This window comes from Mixophyes fleayi, chromosome 11 (genome assembly GCF_038048845.1).
Source record: "Mixophyes fleayi isolate aMixFle1 chromosome 11, aMixFle1.hap1, whole genome shotgun sequence".
In the NCBI taxonomy this organism is placed as follows: Eukaryota; Metazoa; Chordata; class Amphibia; order Anura; family Limnodynastidae; genus Mixophyes; species Mixophyes fleayi.
Window position 1 is genome coordinate 94,442,067 of NC_134412.1, and position 18,585 is coordinate 94,460,651.

Genomic DNA, 18,585 nt, shown 5'->3' on the forward strand with positions numbered 1-18,585 from the left:
AAAGCGTTAAAGTGGCACAGGAGTATATAGAACGCCGTAGAAATTATTTTTCTTTGATTATTTTACATACGTGCCCTCAATGTCACTATAAGTAGGAAATGACACTAAGTCAACCTTTATTATATTGTTATTTATACATTTCCTGACTGTGAATTTAGGGAAGTGTGCGACTGACAATAGAGACATGAGATACATCACCGATGACATTCAGCATCTCACACATTGCTCTCTGCGAGGTTCCTGGTAAGTCCAGTCTCCGGTTACCGATTTAACAACATATCCACCTGGCCCTACAGGCAATGACGTGTAATAATAACCATTCCTGAGAGGTCACGTCTGTCAGAGGAACTAGTGGTCTACAGACCTAACAAGGTATCTGGGATATATCAGCAGTGCAACTTTCATTGATTTAGTTCAAGGGAGCTTTGGGGAGGTGTCAGGAGATCCAGACAACAAAATTTAAAGGCCACCTACTCTAAAGTGCAACTAAATCCAATATAAAAAGTCATTATGTCAATGTATATGTAAAAGTGAATATATCAGATATCTAAAGAACATGGCACTCAGGAGTAAACTCCAGAGTATTGTACATGTATATTTGTGAATTATAAATTTACATGCCATTGTGCACCTCTCTCTGTTCATGTGATGAACGGCTGGAGTCGTACATACACTTTACACAGACAGATGCATCATTCACAGAACATAAGAATTGTTTGATAACTTCAGATCAGATGAATCGGTCTCCTGTGTCTCACAAGGAAATAACCTTGTTTCAAGTATCTTTGATACACACTGTTACCAATTCTATAGCTGCAAATTAGTGTCTCTTAATCAGCCAAGTCACAGAGCTTTCATTCAGTTCACATTAAGCCAGTTATCAGTTGATGTGAAACTCATGATCATCGGATACGTTGAACAAACAAGAGTCTTCTAAAGACAGAAAATGACAATTTTCCCCAAGTCTTCATCACAATTACTCAACTACGAAGAAACGTCCGTCGTCTCTTTAGATGAATACATGAATACACTTCAATGGCAGAATGTGTTCTATAGTAGAAGTCTTCTTAGAAGTTACTCACATGTCCCTGCTCAGAAAATATCATTCCTTTTCATACAAAACCACTGGTATCGAGCTGGTATCTATTTTATTAGAGTTTATCAGTAGTTTAGGACTTGTAGTGAACCCATAGACAGCAATGATTAAGAATACGATGATAAACTATGAATCCCCCCCTCCCGAAAAAAAATAAATCAGTGTATATAAATTACTGGTTACTTGTTACATATCCCCTAACATTTAAAAAAATAAATTTGGTAAAAAATAAGCTCTGAACTGGTTAATTGCGCTTAACCTCTGGATGTGCTCCAGATTCTGATAGGCCACATCAGTTTTGGGGCTTGAGAATGGGGGCTACAGGGAGGTATGGTGCTTGAGGGTATATTGTAGAAGGTATTCACATGTTGAAGAAAAGCATGGTCTGACAGAAGGAAGGAATTGTAGGCATGCAAATACCCCAGTCCCTTTTGGCTAGCTATGATCCAGAATGGCTACGCAGGACTAATATCTGCAACATTTTCTAACCTGCTTGCAGGCAGCGATGAATAATTTATTATGTGGTAACTGTTTTGGCCAACCGATATAACCTCTTGTCTGAGGCAGTGACCACACAATAAATATCTCATCCGTATATATCTCCACAGACAGGAGATTCTGCCGTTATCTCTCTGAGATTTATACAAACAGGTTATAAGCTGGTAACCGCTGACTTCAGCCATCCGGGACCTGTTACTTCTGCTGAGAATTATTTTTTTTTCTAAAAGTTAAAAAGTGGATCGTTTGAAGAAACCTCATCCATCACGTTTCAGTGTATAAATACTTATTATAATGTTTATATATCGCAGCCTGTACTTCATGTCCCAGCAACAAAGACCCACAATTATATCTGTCAAAGGCGTTTCAAAATAGCTTAACCCACCCGGGGTTCTCTGTGTGTAATCTGCAGCCAGTACAGCCAGTGTTGTAATTAGAAGAGAACTTGAAGCGACACAAAGTGAAAGCTGTGTGGTAGAAACCCCCCAAAAACCACAGGAGCAGACAAGTCAGCAGGCCAGAGTCACTAAGCTGTATTACGAGGAAGAAAATGATAAGTGAACTATTCTTGCAGCGTTACGATGGCGTGGTGACGTGTATATTGTTAATTCATGGATTACTGGTGGTACTCCCAAAGATGAGAGTGCTGTCCATTGACATCATACAGACAGAGCACAGGATTCACAACATAAATGACTTTATTTTCCTAGCGGTGCTCACTTCATGAATCTTGTCGGTCTTTAGAGACACCACTGAAATCTAATGCCCTGTACCCACCCTGAGGCCCCCTAATCTACCTCCCACTGACTCGCTTAGAGCTCTGTGTCGGGATTGGACAAATTACTGGGGGATTATTTTGGGTGGTTCACACACACACACAAAGATAGACGCACAGACTAGGGTCAATTTGTTAACTACCAGTATGTTTTTGGAGTGTGGGAGGAAACCCACACAAACACGGGGAGAACATACTTATTTTTAACTTCGTGTTGCCAAAATAGTCCCGATTTCTAGAATCCAAAGGGGTAAGAAAAACGCCGTGCCGTGAGTAAATTGGGCATGGCTTAGTTGGTCCCAATTCACCCAATTCGATTTGGGAAAGTTAGTAAGTGTGAACATACCAGCACGCGGCAGCATTCAGGGAGCAACTTTTGTTTATATGAAACCTGTGAATTAGATAAGTTAGATCATAGTTGTGGGAGACAGCATGAATCAGGCAATTCTCCCTGAGACCACTTACCTGCTGCAAGGTGGGCAGGGTATTAACATAAATTGTGTCATTAAGCTGCACCCATGTCCTCTTTTCCTACTTCACATATTTCCCAGGAGTGAGGTAGGAAAACCAGACACGTGTGTATACTTAGATATTATACTTACAAACATGCAAGTGACAAATAATATCTTGTTTTATGACAGACCGACTGGGACCTAAATTATGAGCCCTAGTGTAAGAATCATAATTTAGACTAACAGACAGAAACCTGTTTATTTCAATTAGGACTGTTAAACTATAAACCGCCCCCCCCCCACTATATAAATGACAGTTTACAATGGATTAAGAGGCGCAGACATGCGAGTCCGGGCAGCGAGTGGCAAATTACTCTCCCCAAATGCAAATCGCCCGTTTTGCACAATTCACTGAATTTAGAGCGATAATTTATCTTTTCTATTACTTTGCAATTGAATATGAATTTAAAGGGATAACACATCAATTTCACCCACCAGTGGAAATGGTGATTAATTATATGCAAATCACATGAGATTTAGACTGCCTTTAATCTAGGTCCAGACTAATCTCTGGAGATAGTCCCCAGATGCGGGAGGGTTAAGTGATCAGTCATGTGCGGGAATGCGTAAAGAAGAGAGCGATAGCAATGACACAGTGTAAGCTGAGCGATATCTTTGGATTTAAAGAATATTACAGGTCTGAAAAGTTGATGGGACGAGAGGCTGCCTCTGGATTTTAACTGCAAAACATTTTCTATAAAAGTGTCAACTAAACCCAAAAACTGAAATGTTCCATACCTCCCTCTATTGAAAATGGAATGTAATAATCCTTCTAATGTTAATCACAATCAGGAAACTCCATATCCAGAGTACAAATCTGTTGATGCAGGACAAAAAGCTGAAACAGCAATACAGTCAGTACCTGATTCATTAAGGCAAGCAAAGCAAACTTATTGTGTGTTTTTTTTAAAATGCACATAATTCGGGCATATGCACATCCTTATTCAACTAGGAGCAGGTCTGAAGAGACCTCTGGAGACGAATACGGGTCCAAGTCCGCTCTGATCTAATAGACAATATACTATAGGATATGTCCAATACATCATCACCATTTATTTATATAGCGCCACTGATTCCGCAGCGCTGTACAGAGAACTCGCTCACATCAGTCCCTGCCCCCATTGGAGCTTATAGTCTAAATTCCTTAACATACACACAGAGAGAGAGACAGACAGACAAGGGTCAATTTTGATAGCAGCCAATTAACCTACCAGTATGTTTTTGGAGTGTGGGAGGAAACCGGAGCACCCGGAGGAAACCCACACGGGGAGGACATACAAAGTCCACACAGATAAAGCCATGGTCGGGAATGCAGCTGTCATCACTAGTTATCAGCACTTACACCCGACCTACAGCTAGCCCCCCCCCCCCCCCCTACACACACACTCCCCCGGGTCCAGTTGTTCAGCATTCTGTACATGTATGGCATTGCTTCAACTCATCATTTTGCATACAAGATGAATAGATCTGGGGATATTTTGCCTGTAGCCTGCATGTTAGTATTTTTACATTACAGAATGACAATCTCTAGGGGTCTCCTGCATTACAAACATTTTTTAGCATTCGGAAGCTAATGTGAAACAATGAATATGGCTGAAGCTTTCCAAAATCAGTCAATATCTTTATACATCTGAAAATGGGAACAAGAAAAGCAGACAGACAGCATTAGTGATGAAAAGAGACATTCATGGTGCCAGGGACGTCATTTAAAATCACTCTGTGACATTTCTCCTTGCTGGGATGAGAGCACTTTAACACTGGGTGGTCCGAGAGTCCGAGGGGCTCCCCCCATCCCTAATGATATGTCTAAAACAGGGGTTTATTAGTAGCTATAAAAACTGTCTCTAGCTGCACTAACATGTTTACATGTCCAGCCTCCAGACTGTGCTATCTGGTAGATGCATCCAACATAAATCTATCTCCATACAAACAACGTAATTAGCATTTTCTGAACGAAAGAAAGAAAATTCTTCGCAATGATAAAAATGAATAAAGCCGGACGCAATAGTCCCAATTATTTGCTGTCTGAAAGACGCCTGGATACTGTGCCTGATGCAACTCCCACAATGATTCAAATTACTTAAATGTATCCTGTCTGCGTAATGGACTAAAAGTGACAGAAAATCAATAAATAATTCCCTTTTTAAAATGTCTGAATGGTAGACTGAGCCAGTGCGGCCCGTCTTTCCACACAAAATAAGGTTTCTCTTCAGGAAGCCTCACTGCGTCCATGTCTGACAGCATCGACCTGTGACTTGTATGTAATGCAGGCGGACATTGTGTGAGCGGAAACAATATCCGTGTAGATGCAGTCTATCATTTCACTAGGATGCATAGTGACATCACTGAAGGCTCTGCCTCATGCCTCGCTGATGTCACTAACCCGTAGTGCCTCATGCCTCGCTGATGTCACTAACCCGTAGTGCCTCATGCCTCGCTGATGTCACTAACCCGTAGTGCCTCATGCCTCGCTGATGTCACTAACCCGTAGTGCCTCGTTGATGTCACTAACCCGTAGTGCCTCATGCCTCGCTGATGTCACTAACTCATAGTGCCTCATGCCTCGCTGATGACACTAACTCATAGTGCCTCATGCCTCGCTGATGTCACTATCTCGTAGTGCCTCATGCCTCACTGATGTCACAAACTCGTAGTGCCTCATGCCTCGCTAATGTCACTAACTCGTAGTGCCTCATGCCTCGCTGATGTCACTATCTCGTAGCGAATAGAGAAGCTGGATATTAGTTCAGCCCATAAAATGGCTGCCTATACTGTGAGTAGGCGGCAGATTCAGTTTACATAGGTCTGCTGGCAGGAGACCTGTGTGACAAAGCAGAATCTGGAAATCTTTCTTCATCATCGAATTTATCTCAACTATTAAATTCAGACAAGTTCCTGAAACACGTGTTCTTGCCCCTTCCGCTTTATAACTCTCAGTCTGTGACTTCCTGCTGCCTCCATTCCCCTCCTCACATCATGTCACTGCCCCTGTCACATGCAGCCCTGTCCTCACTAACACATCACTCATCTCCTGATATACTCTGTGCTGCTGGGGACCCTGCTCCTTCTACTATATAACTCTCAGCCCTGTCCTCACTAATACATCACTCATCTCCTGATATACTCTGTGCTGCTGGGGACCCTGCTCCTTCCACTATATAACTCTCAGTCTGTGGCTTCCTGCTGCCTCCATTCCCCTCCTCACATCATGTCACTGCCCCTGTCACATGCAGCCCTGTCCTCACTAACACATCACTCATCTCCTGATATACTCTGTGCTGCTGGGGACCCTGCTCCTTCTACTATATAACTCTCAGCCCTGTCCTCACTAACACATCACTCATCTCCTGATATACTCTGTGCTGCTGGGGACCCTGCTCCTTCTACTATATAACTCTGTGGCTTCCTGTTCCCCCTTCTCATACAATGACACTCCCATCATCATTAAAAAATAATCACAAGTAGATGGGTCACTGGCTCACATAAAATAGGCCCACTGATCTTCTGATATACTCTGTGCTGCTGTGAGAATTAAATTATTTGATTGGCTACAGACTGTTTTGTTTCCACCCACTTCAAAACGGAGAACATCCCAAGCGAGCAGGAGGACGAATCACATGCCACGATCTCTTGACTGTGACCTGTGATTAGTTATCCTGCTTACACGCCTCCCCCCTCCACTGCTATTTAAAGTAGGTGAAGTACATTGATTTGCTGGTTCCAGATAACTGGGAAGAGAGGCTGCACTGGTGAGGGTAAGGGGAACGTTAGGAACATATCCTTTGTAGGTTATAATGCCACTTTGAAAATAATTTACCTACAAAGCCCCCTCTCAAATATCTTGACTTCTAATATGTTCCTCAGTCTTGTGCATATTTATTTTGTCAGTTGCTTTTAAAATCTTTGTCTTATAAAGTATCCTGTATTTTAGACCTTTATATTCAATAAATAAATAAATGAAAAAAAGTCAAATTAAAAGTAGCCACATCGGCAAAACGATCAACACCAATCTCATAATATAATATAATATAATATAATAGAATATAGCTCCACCAATCTTCTAGCAAGACACATTTTATTTAATTACAAACATAAATGTCCTCATTGCCAGAGTGATTACATTGTAAGATTAGAGCAGTTGATGTAACGTGTCTATAGACAGACGCACTGGATACATATATACACAGACTTATCAGTGGCTCAGAGTTAAATATTGGACATAATAGTTTGGTGAATACAGCAACAACTCGGTGGAGTGTGAAGAACATTTGTACACACAATAAAGTGTGGAATGGAAGGATTTTATCACAGCCATAAACTCAGATGGGAGAGTAAATCATTACTAGGCAAAACTATTTACTGGAAGCCGCCATTTATCTCTTATCAGTCCCATCACCCACAGCAGCTCTGTATACAGGGAGGGCACAGGGGATCCTGTGGGGGCCTCTCTCTGTATACAGGGAGGGCAGGAGGTCTTATGGGGGCCTCTCTCTGTATACAGGGAGGGCAGGGGGTCTTATGGGGGCTTCACTCTGTATACAGGGAGAGCAGTGGGTCCTGTGGGGACCTCTCTCTGTATACAGGGAGGGCAGGGGGTCTTATGGGGGCCTCGCTCAGTATACAGGGAGGGCAGGGGGTCTTATGGGGGCCTCGCTCAGTATACAGGGAGAGCAGTGGGTCCTGTGGGGACCTCTCTCTCTGTATACAGGGAGGGCAGGGGATCCTGTGGGGGCCTCTCTTTGTATACAGGGAGGGCAGGGGGTCTTATGGGGGCCTCTCTCTGTATACAGGGAGGGCAGGGGGTCTTATGGGGGCTTCACTCTGTATACAGGGAGGGCAGGGGGTCTTATGGGGGCTTCACTCTGTATACAGGGAGGGCAGGGGGTCTTATGGGGGCTTCACACTGTATACAGGGAGGGCAGGGGGTCTTATGGGGGCCTCGCTCAGTATACAGGGAGGGCAGGGGGTCTTATGGGGGCCTCGCTCAGTATACAGGGAGGGCAGGGGGTCTTATGGGGGCCTCGCTCAGTATACAGGGAGGGCAGTTGGTCTTATGGGGGCCTCGCTCAGTATACAGGGAGGGCAGTTGGTCTTATGGGGGCCTCGCTCAGTATACAGGGAGGGCAGGGGGTCCTGTGGGGGCCTCGCTCAGTATACAGAGAGGGCAGGGGGTCCTGTGGGGGCATCGCTCAGTATACAGGGAGCACATCTGGTCCTATAGGGGCTTCGCTCCGTATATTGGGAGAACAAGGGTCCGGGTACCTACCTATATCTATCTATCTATATAAATATATATAAATATATATATATAGCATTATCTCTTCCTCTCCTTTCATATATGTGTTTATAAATCTATAGGAAGGAAGAAGAGATAAGGTATATATTTATAGACGTATATGAGAAGACGTAAGGTATATGTTTATAGACCTATAAGTACAGAGATGAAAAGATATATGTTTACAGATACATAGTAGAGGATGAAGAAGCACGTTGTCATCTTCTCCTCAGTTATAATTCTATAACATACACCTGATCTCTTGTTCTCACTTGCTATCTTTCTTAACACATTGATGTGGCTGTGTGGTAGGGAATATAGATTATAAGCTCCAATGGGGACTGATGTGAATGACTACATATTCTCTGTCAACCGCCATGTAATATGTAAGAGCTATATATATATATATATATCTATATCTATATATCTTAATAACAATAACTACATATACAGTAACATCATGGCTTGGCTTCACCTGCCTGATGTCCATAGAAAATTAATAGAAATAAAACTCCTAAAAGCAGCAATAATATTTGCACCATTGTGAATCCATGTAACATGCATTAGGCTGAACCATTAGTCCGCTGAGGGCCAGAGACCAGGAACATATGAGGAATAAGGATAAGATGAAAGCCGTTAAATGGTATAGTAAGCAGGGGGATCAGCAGCAGATCTCTGCGGCAGGATATAGACCTGTCTGTAATGTGTGTATAGTGTCCCCATCATTAATCTCTATATGACACCGGAGGGGCCTCTGCACCCTGTTTGTTTGCAGATCTTTACCTCCCTGACACATTAGTGAAGACAAAGGAGTCACTTCAGCAGGAGCCAGAGAGGTTACAGGGCCCAGGGGTCACAGCAGATAAATATCCCGGCATTATAGACATGAAGATATATAGGTGTGCACCCAGTATTGTGAGTAACTGCCGCCATTACTCACAGCGGCTGACATATCACATCACACAATCCTGCGCTTATCTCGCTCAATCTGCAGTACATCCCCCCCATCTATACAACTAAAATCTCTATGACGCCCTGTCTTCCTCATCATTATCGCTATAATGGTTTAAATAACACGAAAGCAACATTTTCATTGCAAATATTATGTGGAGACGTTTCCAGCAATATAACCGTATTCAATAACACCATTATAATACAGAGATTATAAGGGTACAGGGCTTGTATAGGCCACGATATCTGATCTGATTAGCTGCACAGTTACAGGATACATAGAGGAAGAAATGGACCCAATGACAATCACATAATCTATTCCCACAAGGATTATCTATACCCTCTCATACCCCACACCAATACACTGTATATTCTGAATGCCCATCAACGATCTCAGTAATAACAAGTATCACAAGTCACCGATTCCAAGAAAAATAAAGAGGACCATAGTTTTTTTTATTGTCTTTAATACTGTAACAAAGACAATAAAAATCCAATTGAGAGCAACAGCCAGCCTGGGAGAGGTCAGACTGAGCCAGGGGGACAGTCAGTGACCTCTGACCCCTCTTGGCTGATTGATTACAGCACAGAGTAATGGCTGTTCTGAGATATGCTCGATCTGCAGCCAGATAACCGAAGAGGAAACTGAAATAGGAAGGCACTTATAATTAAACGGGATCTGTTCCTTACACACAACAGCTATTTTGGGGGCTGAAGTGGGAACCAGTGACATCACTGAGGGATTGAATGGTGGCTTCCTCCGAAGTGATCTGCTTAAACAATGCTATAACATTTGTATTTTCTTTCAGCTGCACTTTCAATGGACATTATTTCGATCCCGATTTTATATCGCACATAATAATATTCACGCAGCAATACAAACAACAAAAATAAATTATATTTCACGTAAGCAATCTGCCGCTTTCCCCTCTAGTGTCCAACAATGATTATGGACAAGTGATATCCTCAACCTCACCGCGACAGACACTCTCTGACCCACCGTTTCAGGCCAGGTACCCACTGACGCAGCTTTTCACGAGAGAACCAACGGCTTCTATCATCATCCCAGTTTAAATTAACAAAATGCAAAAAATGTAACACCATACTTGCCAAGTCTCCCGGTTTGTCCAGGAGATTCCCGAAATTCGGGTCGGTCTCACGGACTCCCGGGAGAGCCGGCAAGTCTCCCGCATCCCGCAATTTTATATCAGAATCCAGTTACTATGATTTGTGTCAGTGTATAAATGTATCTGTAAATGTGTCCAGTCCTCTCCTAGAACATTATTATTGTATTATTACCAGTAGAGCAACCTAAACGCCATATTTCTTAAAATTAAGGTCTAAAATCAAACCCTGCTAAAACTGAATCTGTGTGTCCACCCTTTTATTTATTGTTTTCTCTGGGCCTCGGAGATGAGGAAAGCTCTTCCTTCATTTTCAGTACATTTATAAACATTTACTAGTCTCCCAGCTATTTCAGACACTTTCCTCCGCAGCTGATTTATGTCATCTAAAATTTCTCATTTAACCCCGGTGAGCGTGCAATAAAACGAGGTCCTCTGGGGAAACCGCTGGTAGATCTCTGAAGCTTGGCTGATAAACTTCTGGGAGAGGATAGAGAGACTCACTCGCTCATCCGCAGCCGTCGGCTAGATGGATAGAGCCGCAGACTGAACAGAAAATGACGGTTTCTGTGCAGAGATCAATAAAAGGTCCATCAGCCTCTCTCAGCCACAATAGTGTCTTATAGTCCTTATGGGGGATGAGAAAATAGAACGAGATTTCTGTCCCTTTTATCAGTGTTGTGTAAGGGGTCTTCTCTGATATGTGCACCTCTGCCAGCGCCTTGTCATTACTAACACGTTCTTCACAGCAGTCACAATGTTCTGTCATGAGATGCTCAGCTGAGCCCGGCAGCCATGGGAGAGAAGCAAGGTCCTCAACTGACCCGTTATATTATGTGCAAAGCACAGAGAGGCAACCTCTAACGCCCCAGATGTCGGGGAACTACAAGTCTCAGTGTGAATTAACAGCCAAATGCTAGAAGAAAAAGTTGGGTCTCGTGGAAGCTGAGGGAACACAAGTTGTCTTTATCTGGTATAAAGCATGGGTTTGTTAAAGTGCTTTATACCGTATTACACCTTCAAATTAAACAAATGTTTTGTGGAACCGATTTCTCACTGCACGTGCTGTGTATATGTGTTACTATATCATTCATACATCTATATATGAAATAGTATTATTGTGCAGGTGTCATTTAGATTCTCAGTCTATGTATCTATGTGCATTTGCCCTTAGTACTTTTGCTCATTATGTTTTTACACAACTGTTCTTTAGATTGTGTGCTCTGCGGACCAGAGAAACGTCATTGGGTAGAAGACGTCCAGTGTCAGAGGTCATAGGGCATGTAATGAGCACATCGTTTAGGTTTTAGCAGCTTATACCTAATGATGGTATTAAACAAGAACCAGGGTCTGGCTGGCAAATTATAGCCCAGGGGCAGAGACTGATCTCAGCAGCCTGTTAGTAACATTTTAAAGGAAAAAAAACCTGCAGATAGCCCAGTGACCCAGCCAAGGTAGATACCCCCTAACCCAGCCAGCCCCTGTTAAGAACCTTTATAAGCTCATAGTCATCATAAAGTCCAACACTACAATCAGTTACACTCCAAACAATAACCGTTTCTGCTAATAAACTGCATTAATTTGGCACAAGTTCCTGACTTACACCCTTGGTTACCATCAGTGACGGTATAATAAGACCCCCGTACATGCTATCAGCAATAACACAGATGTATAACTCACATGCTACTTCCAGAGATGCGTTCCGGCTGACCGATTCTCCCAGGTAGTTCCGGGCCACACAGATATAAATCCCTTCATCGGGTTTACTCCTCCGTCCATGTACGATACGAAGGAAGAAGAGGGAACCGCTGGGCAGCAGCATTCGGTGGGACCTGGGGTCGTCCTTGTCGGTCTCCACGCGCTCCCCATCTTTATACCACTCAATGATGGGCGTGGGGCGACCCTCTGCTTTACAGTTCAGCGTGGCCGGTTCCCCCTTAGAGACAATGTGATCGGACGGGTGCTCAACAATCCGTGGAGGGAAATCTTCCAAACGAGGTCGGGATCCTAAAAATAAATAGGAAACATCATATCAATATCGGTCTCCATTGTGACACTAAAGACGACCAAATATCTTCTATTTATTAAAGCAAATCCCTGTTTATAGGGAAACAGGACATACAACATCTGTACTGCGAGAACCGCTGTCCCACGATGTCCTTATTCTATAAACGTTTATATCATTGTCTAGGAGTACATTAATTAATTAACATCTGTCGTAGGACATGTCTGATAAACAATTTGAACACAACCAGAAGTTATTGCAGCATAGTACAAACACATAATCCATACGCATCACTAACAGGAGGATTTAAAAGTAGTTTCTAGGTTTAAAAGCTGATTAGCGCAATGAATTATCCAAAGTAATTTGACTTTGGCAAGTTTTCTTTACAAAACTTATATTGGGCCACTAAATGATACATTAAAGAAGATAAATGGAAAGTTGATCTTTTAAGTACATTTTCTGTCTGTATTTACAAAGGAGTAGTAATGCTAAGAAGGGTGTACCACAATATCGTAAGCACACTATTAAATGTTACTGGTCTAAAACAGGAAAAGGTTACACCATCAACAAGATTAAGGGGCATCGAACAGATGAAATAACATGGAGATTTACTATAGAAGCCATGTAGGGACAGCGCATCCAATAGGAGGCTGGCCCTGTGATGAATTCTGTCTAACACTAACTGTGGGAGTCCCAAGCAGCACAGAGTATATCAGGAGATGGGTGATGTGTTAGTGAGGACAGGGCTGCATGTGACAGGGGCAGTGACATGATGTGAGGAGGGGAATGGAGGCAGCAGGAAGCCACAGACTGAGCGTTATATAGTGGAAGGAGCAGGGTCCCCAGCAGCACAGAGTATATCAGGAGATGGGTGATGTGTTAGTGAGGACAGGGCTGCATGTGACAGGGGCAGTGACATGATGTGAGGAGGGGAATGGAGGCAGCAGGAAGCCACAGACTGAGCGTTATATAGTGGAAGGAGCAGGGTCCCCAGCAGCACAGAGTATATCAGGAGATGGGTGATGTGTTAGTGAGGACAGGGCTGCATGTGACAGGGGCAGTGACATGATGTGAGGAGGAGGAGAATGGAGGCAGCAGGAAGCCACAGACAGAGTTATATAGTGGAAGGAGCAGGATCCCCAGCAGCACAGAGTATATCAGGAGATGAGTGACATGATATGAGGAGGGGAATGGAGGCAGCAGGAAGCCACAGACTGAGAGTTATATAGTGGAAGGAGCAGGGTCCTCCAACAGAAGAGTATATCAGGACATGACATGATGTGCGGAGAAAAATGTTCATGACCATTGAACAGCCAAAATTCTATAAAATGTAAAAATTGGTTTCAAATTTTTAAGCCCCTTTACTCACAAGGTTTAACAATTTTAGTACAGCATATTTTAGATTTTGATCACTGGAATCCACTGTGGAACAATCTGAATCTCCAGTGTGTCTCAATATTGTTTTGTGAGGCTATGAAATCAGGTTTAATAAAAAATACAATCAATATAGAGTGTAGCTAATTATTTCAATCAATTCCAGCTACAAATGTAATTAGAAAAGAAGTGGGTGGAAAGGATGAGCGGTTTTAATTGAGCAGATATTGCATTTTTTGTAGCTGGAGAAATTGTCATCATTAAGACGGTAAGAACAAGTGTGATGTTTGCAATTCTTCCATATGGTGTGAGATACATCCCATCGCCACATGTCGAGCTTGCAATCCTTCTCCACAACAAGACTGTACTTCAAACATGTTCTAATTAAATGCTCTACAGACAGCAGAGCGGTTATAAGAACCACATCTGAAATTTCTGTCTCTATGTAAATATCATTTACTTAAGGTTGCTGCTTTTAGATACCATCTGTACTAGCGCAAACCGCCTTCGTACAGTCGCCTACACACAGTGGGAGCACTTTGTGAGCGGAACCATTATTCAGCCAATCAGCTCACTTGGAATTAGTGACATCACGCAGGCATGACGTAGGCACTGCGGTATATTGGTGCCAGTGGCCCGCGAGGGTCCAGCATTTGCAGAAAAGGCGGCAAACAATCTGTAGACGCAAAGCCCTGAAGCAATCGACACGCCAGTGTTGTGCGGCTTACTTGGAAAACAAAACACTTTAAATAAAGGCTTTTATCCTCTAATATGACTGCTCCTCTGAGCGACAGCCGGTAGCCAGCATCCCAATCTGTGGACTGAACCTCTATGGTCGGGCCTACATCCCTTAGTGCGTCAGGCCAAGCCTTTCCTGACCCCAATCTGACAAACTGAAGCTGGGCTGTCTGACACCAATGATTAAGTCAAGCTGCTTTGTCTGTAGGCCATGACAGGCCTGCGTTCCTGGCTGGCTGGAGGAGGCACGGCCTCCGGAGAGGCCAGTCACACAGACCGTAGGAGGTCTGGTCAGTGGCAGGGTGAGTAGCTGCTTCAGGGCTTATTGAACAAGCCAAACCTCCGCTACATGACCCGAGATGGTTCCTCATCCGTCTGCCTCATTAGCAGCGCAGGGAGTCACATTAAAAAGACGTATTTGCCTCAAACCAAGCTGGCTGTTCACAGCGGCTGACACACATCTCTGTGTAGTAGATATAGCTGGGGAATTCATCAGTAAATATGTTTCCCCCCTGCAGCGTAGCCGAGTCGTACACTTCTCCTGACCCATAACACGTTATCCGCTAAAACGTCTGACTATAAATGCATCCATTGCCTTACATGCAGCCCTTCTGTGAGATGAGTCAATATGCAATATATTCGCATTATGCCTCACACCTCAATGATATCACTGGTTCTTAGTAAACGTATAGCCTGTGCTCTCATTAACGTTCGTTCAAAATGGCGGCCTGCGCAGCATGTCGGTGACCGGTATACGTTCATCTCGACAGATGGAAAGATTTCATAGTGATCTTATACAGTAAACACGGAGCCTGGTCTTTGTTCTGAATGTATCACAGGCTTAACTTCCGTGGAATCCAAGTGAATATATGTACCTGACCCGTCTGATTACCTTACTTAATTGAAGTAATCTGTACATGAAAATCCACTATGTGTTATTTTTTACCCAGGTTTAACTACGTATGTATGTAATAAGCCTTTATTTATTAAGGAGGAGATGTTTCTTTTATCAAGGACTTATTATTTTACCCAAGTCTAGAGGTGGAAGTGCTGCTATCTGCTCCCTTTGTACATCAGTATTTTTCATTTGCATATTAATAATCATTTACATATTCTAAACATTTACCCATGGGCTGTATTATTTCTATGTATTTATTTCCATCAAACTAGTAGGCAGTGGGGGCTGGGACCGTGAAGGGCGATAAAGGGGAAGGATGGAGGCACAAAATTTACATCCGGGCCTTGACAAGCTGGATTATGTTAAAAAAACAAACAAAAATTATTTAAACACTTCTTGTGCTCTATCTCCTATTAGTAACATGAAAGAAATATTTTGGTATGAAATAAAATGGGGATCTATAAAAAGTCCAGAGCATTAAATACATTTACAAGTACAATAATACAAAACAAAAACTATTTGATTTTTAACAAGGTGCAGAAGTGACAATAAGAAGGAATCAATAGTGACATCTACAGCAGGGTACAGCTACATGTAAGGTGAGATATGAAGATGGAACAGGTTTCCCCTGGACACTGGGATACGAGAAAACTCTCAGCCCCGAGCACGTTATTGATCTAAAGAGGGATCACATTTATTAATAATGCCCATTTCTTCAATACAAAGCAGATTACAGAAGAAGCTTCAAATCATCATCTCCACCCTGTACCCTCCAGCGGCTTCTTGTCTCTATACTCCACTCCAGCCTCCGGCAGCGCCTGCTCTCGTGACCTCAACACAAGGGTGTAGAAGCCTTCAGTGCACATCAAATAAATAATTTGATTTTATGGCCAAATCTCTGTGCCCGTTAGATATCTGTGTACACACATCTCCGTATAGAACGGACGGAATATTTTTCTTTATTAACAAAAAAGCCGCCAGATTTGCTTTCTGGACTCCAATGAAGGAGAGGGATCTTCGGATCCATCTCCAGCAGCGTCGCTTCTCTCCCCTGCGCTCTTTACCGCAAATGTAACAGCTATGTCGCGCATGCGCAGTGAAGACCCATCGTCAGAACCCAGAGTCGTCAATAAAAAAACAGTAATCACCGGGACACCTCCTATCAGACGCGCTGTCCAGACAGGACTTGTATATTAAATTGAGCCGAAAAGTCATCTGTCATTTTTGCGATGACAAATGATAATTAATGAGGCAAAAACCCATTAAATAATTAAATAGGCCCCTAAAGCTCTTAAAAGACAACATATTTTTTTCTAAATTAGTGATGCATTATTTTTAGAACATTAAGCAGCTCGGTTCATACCATTGCTGGCTGACCTACTGTACCAATAGTCTATGTCAGGAATAGTGGCACAACACAGGATGGTGATTCCCAACATATTTGTGTTTCACTCAAAGAAAAGCTCAAATACCACCATCATATTTACAGATACAAATCTCCTCTTCGAACGATCTACGAGATTCTGGTTGGAAGCCTGGGACAGCGTTTTCTTCCACTATCAACCAGGCGTCAGTCGAGTGACACAATAGCAAACATTGCAAGACTCCGTGCCGTGGGACATATAGGCCATATGACCTAATAAGATCATACTGGTCACACGTTGTGGCCCAAAGCCCTACTAAGTGACTTTATACTGGTGTTTGCAGCTCCTGTCTACTGTATATCTCTCTCTCTGGCGTAACAGCTGAGGAATGGTCTGACATGGCCACCATAGCGATATTATCTAGGACAAAGATTGACAAAGATGAGGATATCGCGCTCAGCTGTTTATACATGTATAAATGTATTCTATAAATGTGTTCCCAAAACTCTTGTATTGTAAAATGATACAATCTCTGACCGGTCATGATTGCAGGGGCTGTTTTGGGTACTTGAGACAGCATTAATGTTATAATTCTCAGAATTAAATTAAAAAACGGGTAAACCTGTTCTGCTTGTCGCCACATTGGGCTTGTAAATGATGTGGGAGTATTAGAAGATGTATGATTTAATGAGATGTCTTCCCGTTGATGACTAATTTCCCTGCCCACAGATCTCACAATAAAGGAGAAACATGACTAACCGTATACGTGAGGAGAGAAGAACAAAGGGCGTCTGTGACTCAGGAAGAAGTAATAGTTATTAAAAAAAATATCCCCTACTAAAGTCAATGATGTCAGATATTCAGAAGACCTAACTTATGATGTTGGGATATTCAGAAGAGCTAACTGATGATGTCGGATATTCAGAAGACCCAACTTATGATGTCAGATATTCAGAAGACCCAACTTATGATGTCGGATATTCAGAAGACCCAACTTATGATGTCGGATATTCAGAAGACCCAACTTATGATGTCGGATATTCAGAAGACCCAACTTATGATGTCGGATATTCAGAAGACCCAACTTATGATGTCGGATATTCAGAAGACCCAATTTATGATGTTGGATATTCAGAAGACCTAACTGATGATGTCGGATATTCAGAAGACCCAACTTATGATGTCGGATATTCAGAAGACCCAACTTATGATGTCGGATATTCAGAAGACCTAATTTATGATGTCGAATATTCAGAAGACCTAACTTATGATGTCGGATATCCAGAAGACCTAACTTATGATGTCAGATATTCAGAACACCTAAATTATGATGTCAGATATTTTGAACTTATGATGTCGGATATTCAGAACACCTAACTTATGATGTCAGATATTCACAAGACCTAACAGAGGTGCTAAATCCCAGTCCTCAGGAGCTACGAACAGATCATGTTTTTAGGACTTCTTTTGACAGAAAGATGTGGGATAGTTACTGACCCAGAAAAATATTTGAACTCCCCTGTGTATGAATAAAGAAATCCTGAAAACATGAATTGTTGGTAGCTCTTGAGGACTGAGCATGACCATCTCTGACCTAACCTGTGATGGCAGATATTCAGAAGAATCGGTTAGGCCAGTTGTTTCGAGGGACACACAATACTGTATATATGGAGAGTAATTGAAATAAGTGGGTAACACCAGAGACGGAGAATAATCTGGCGGTAATAGGTACAAAAATAACAGAAACATTGGAATACAATCATAGTGACACTCGGCTGATACAAGATATCATTAGATGATGTCAGTCTCGTCAGTAAAGTAATGACTAGTGTTAGAAGATGAGATGCATCTGCTTTCTGTAGGTTTAATGTCAAATAATGTACGTACCAGCATTATACAACAACCACCCTATCCTAAACTTCTGTCCTGCAGTTTTTGGGAAGCTTACAGACAACACAAATCTGGCCGGGGCAGG

At 42.6% G+C, this 18,585-nt stretch overlaps 1 protein-coding gene across 4 annotated transcripts in view; it reads right to left on the reverse strand.

Moving 5' to 3' along the window:
- Nucleotides 1-18,585, reverse strand: part of ROBO3 (roundabout guidance receptor 3) — a 384,723-nt gene that overhangs the window by 63,280 nt on the left and 302,858 nt on the right. For all 4 annotated transcript variants that reach the window (XM_075190388.1, XM_075190386.1, XM_075190387.1 and 1 more), the window contains one exon: nucleotides 11,912-12,238. In XM_075190388.1, the coding sequence (XP_075046489.1) occupies nucleotides 11,912-12,238 (327 nt within the window). The remainder of the gene's footprint in view (nucleotides 1-11,911; nucleotides 12,239-18,585) is intronic.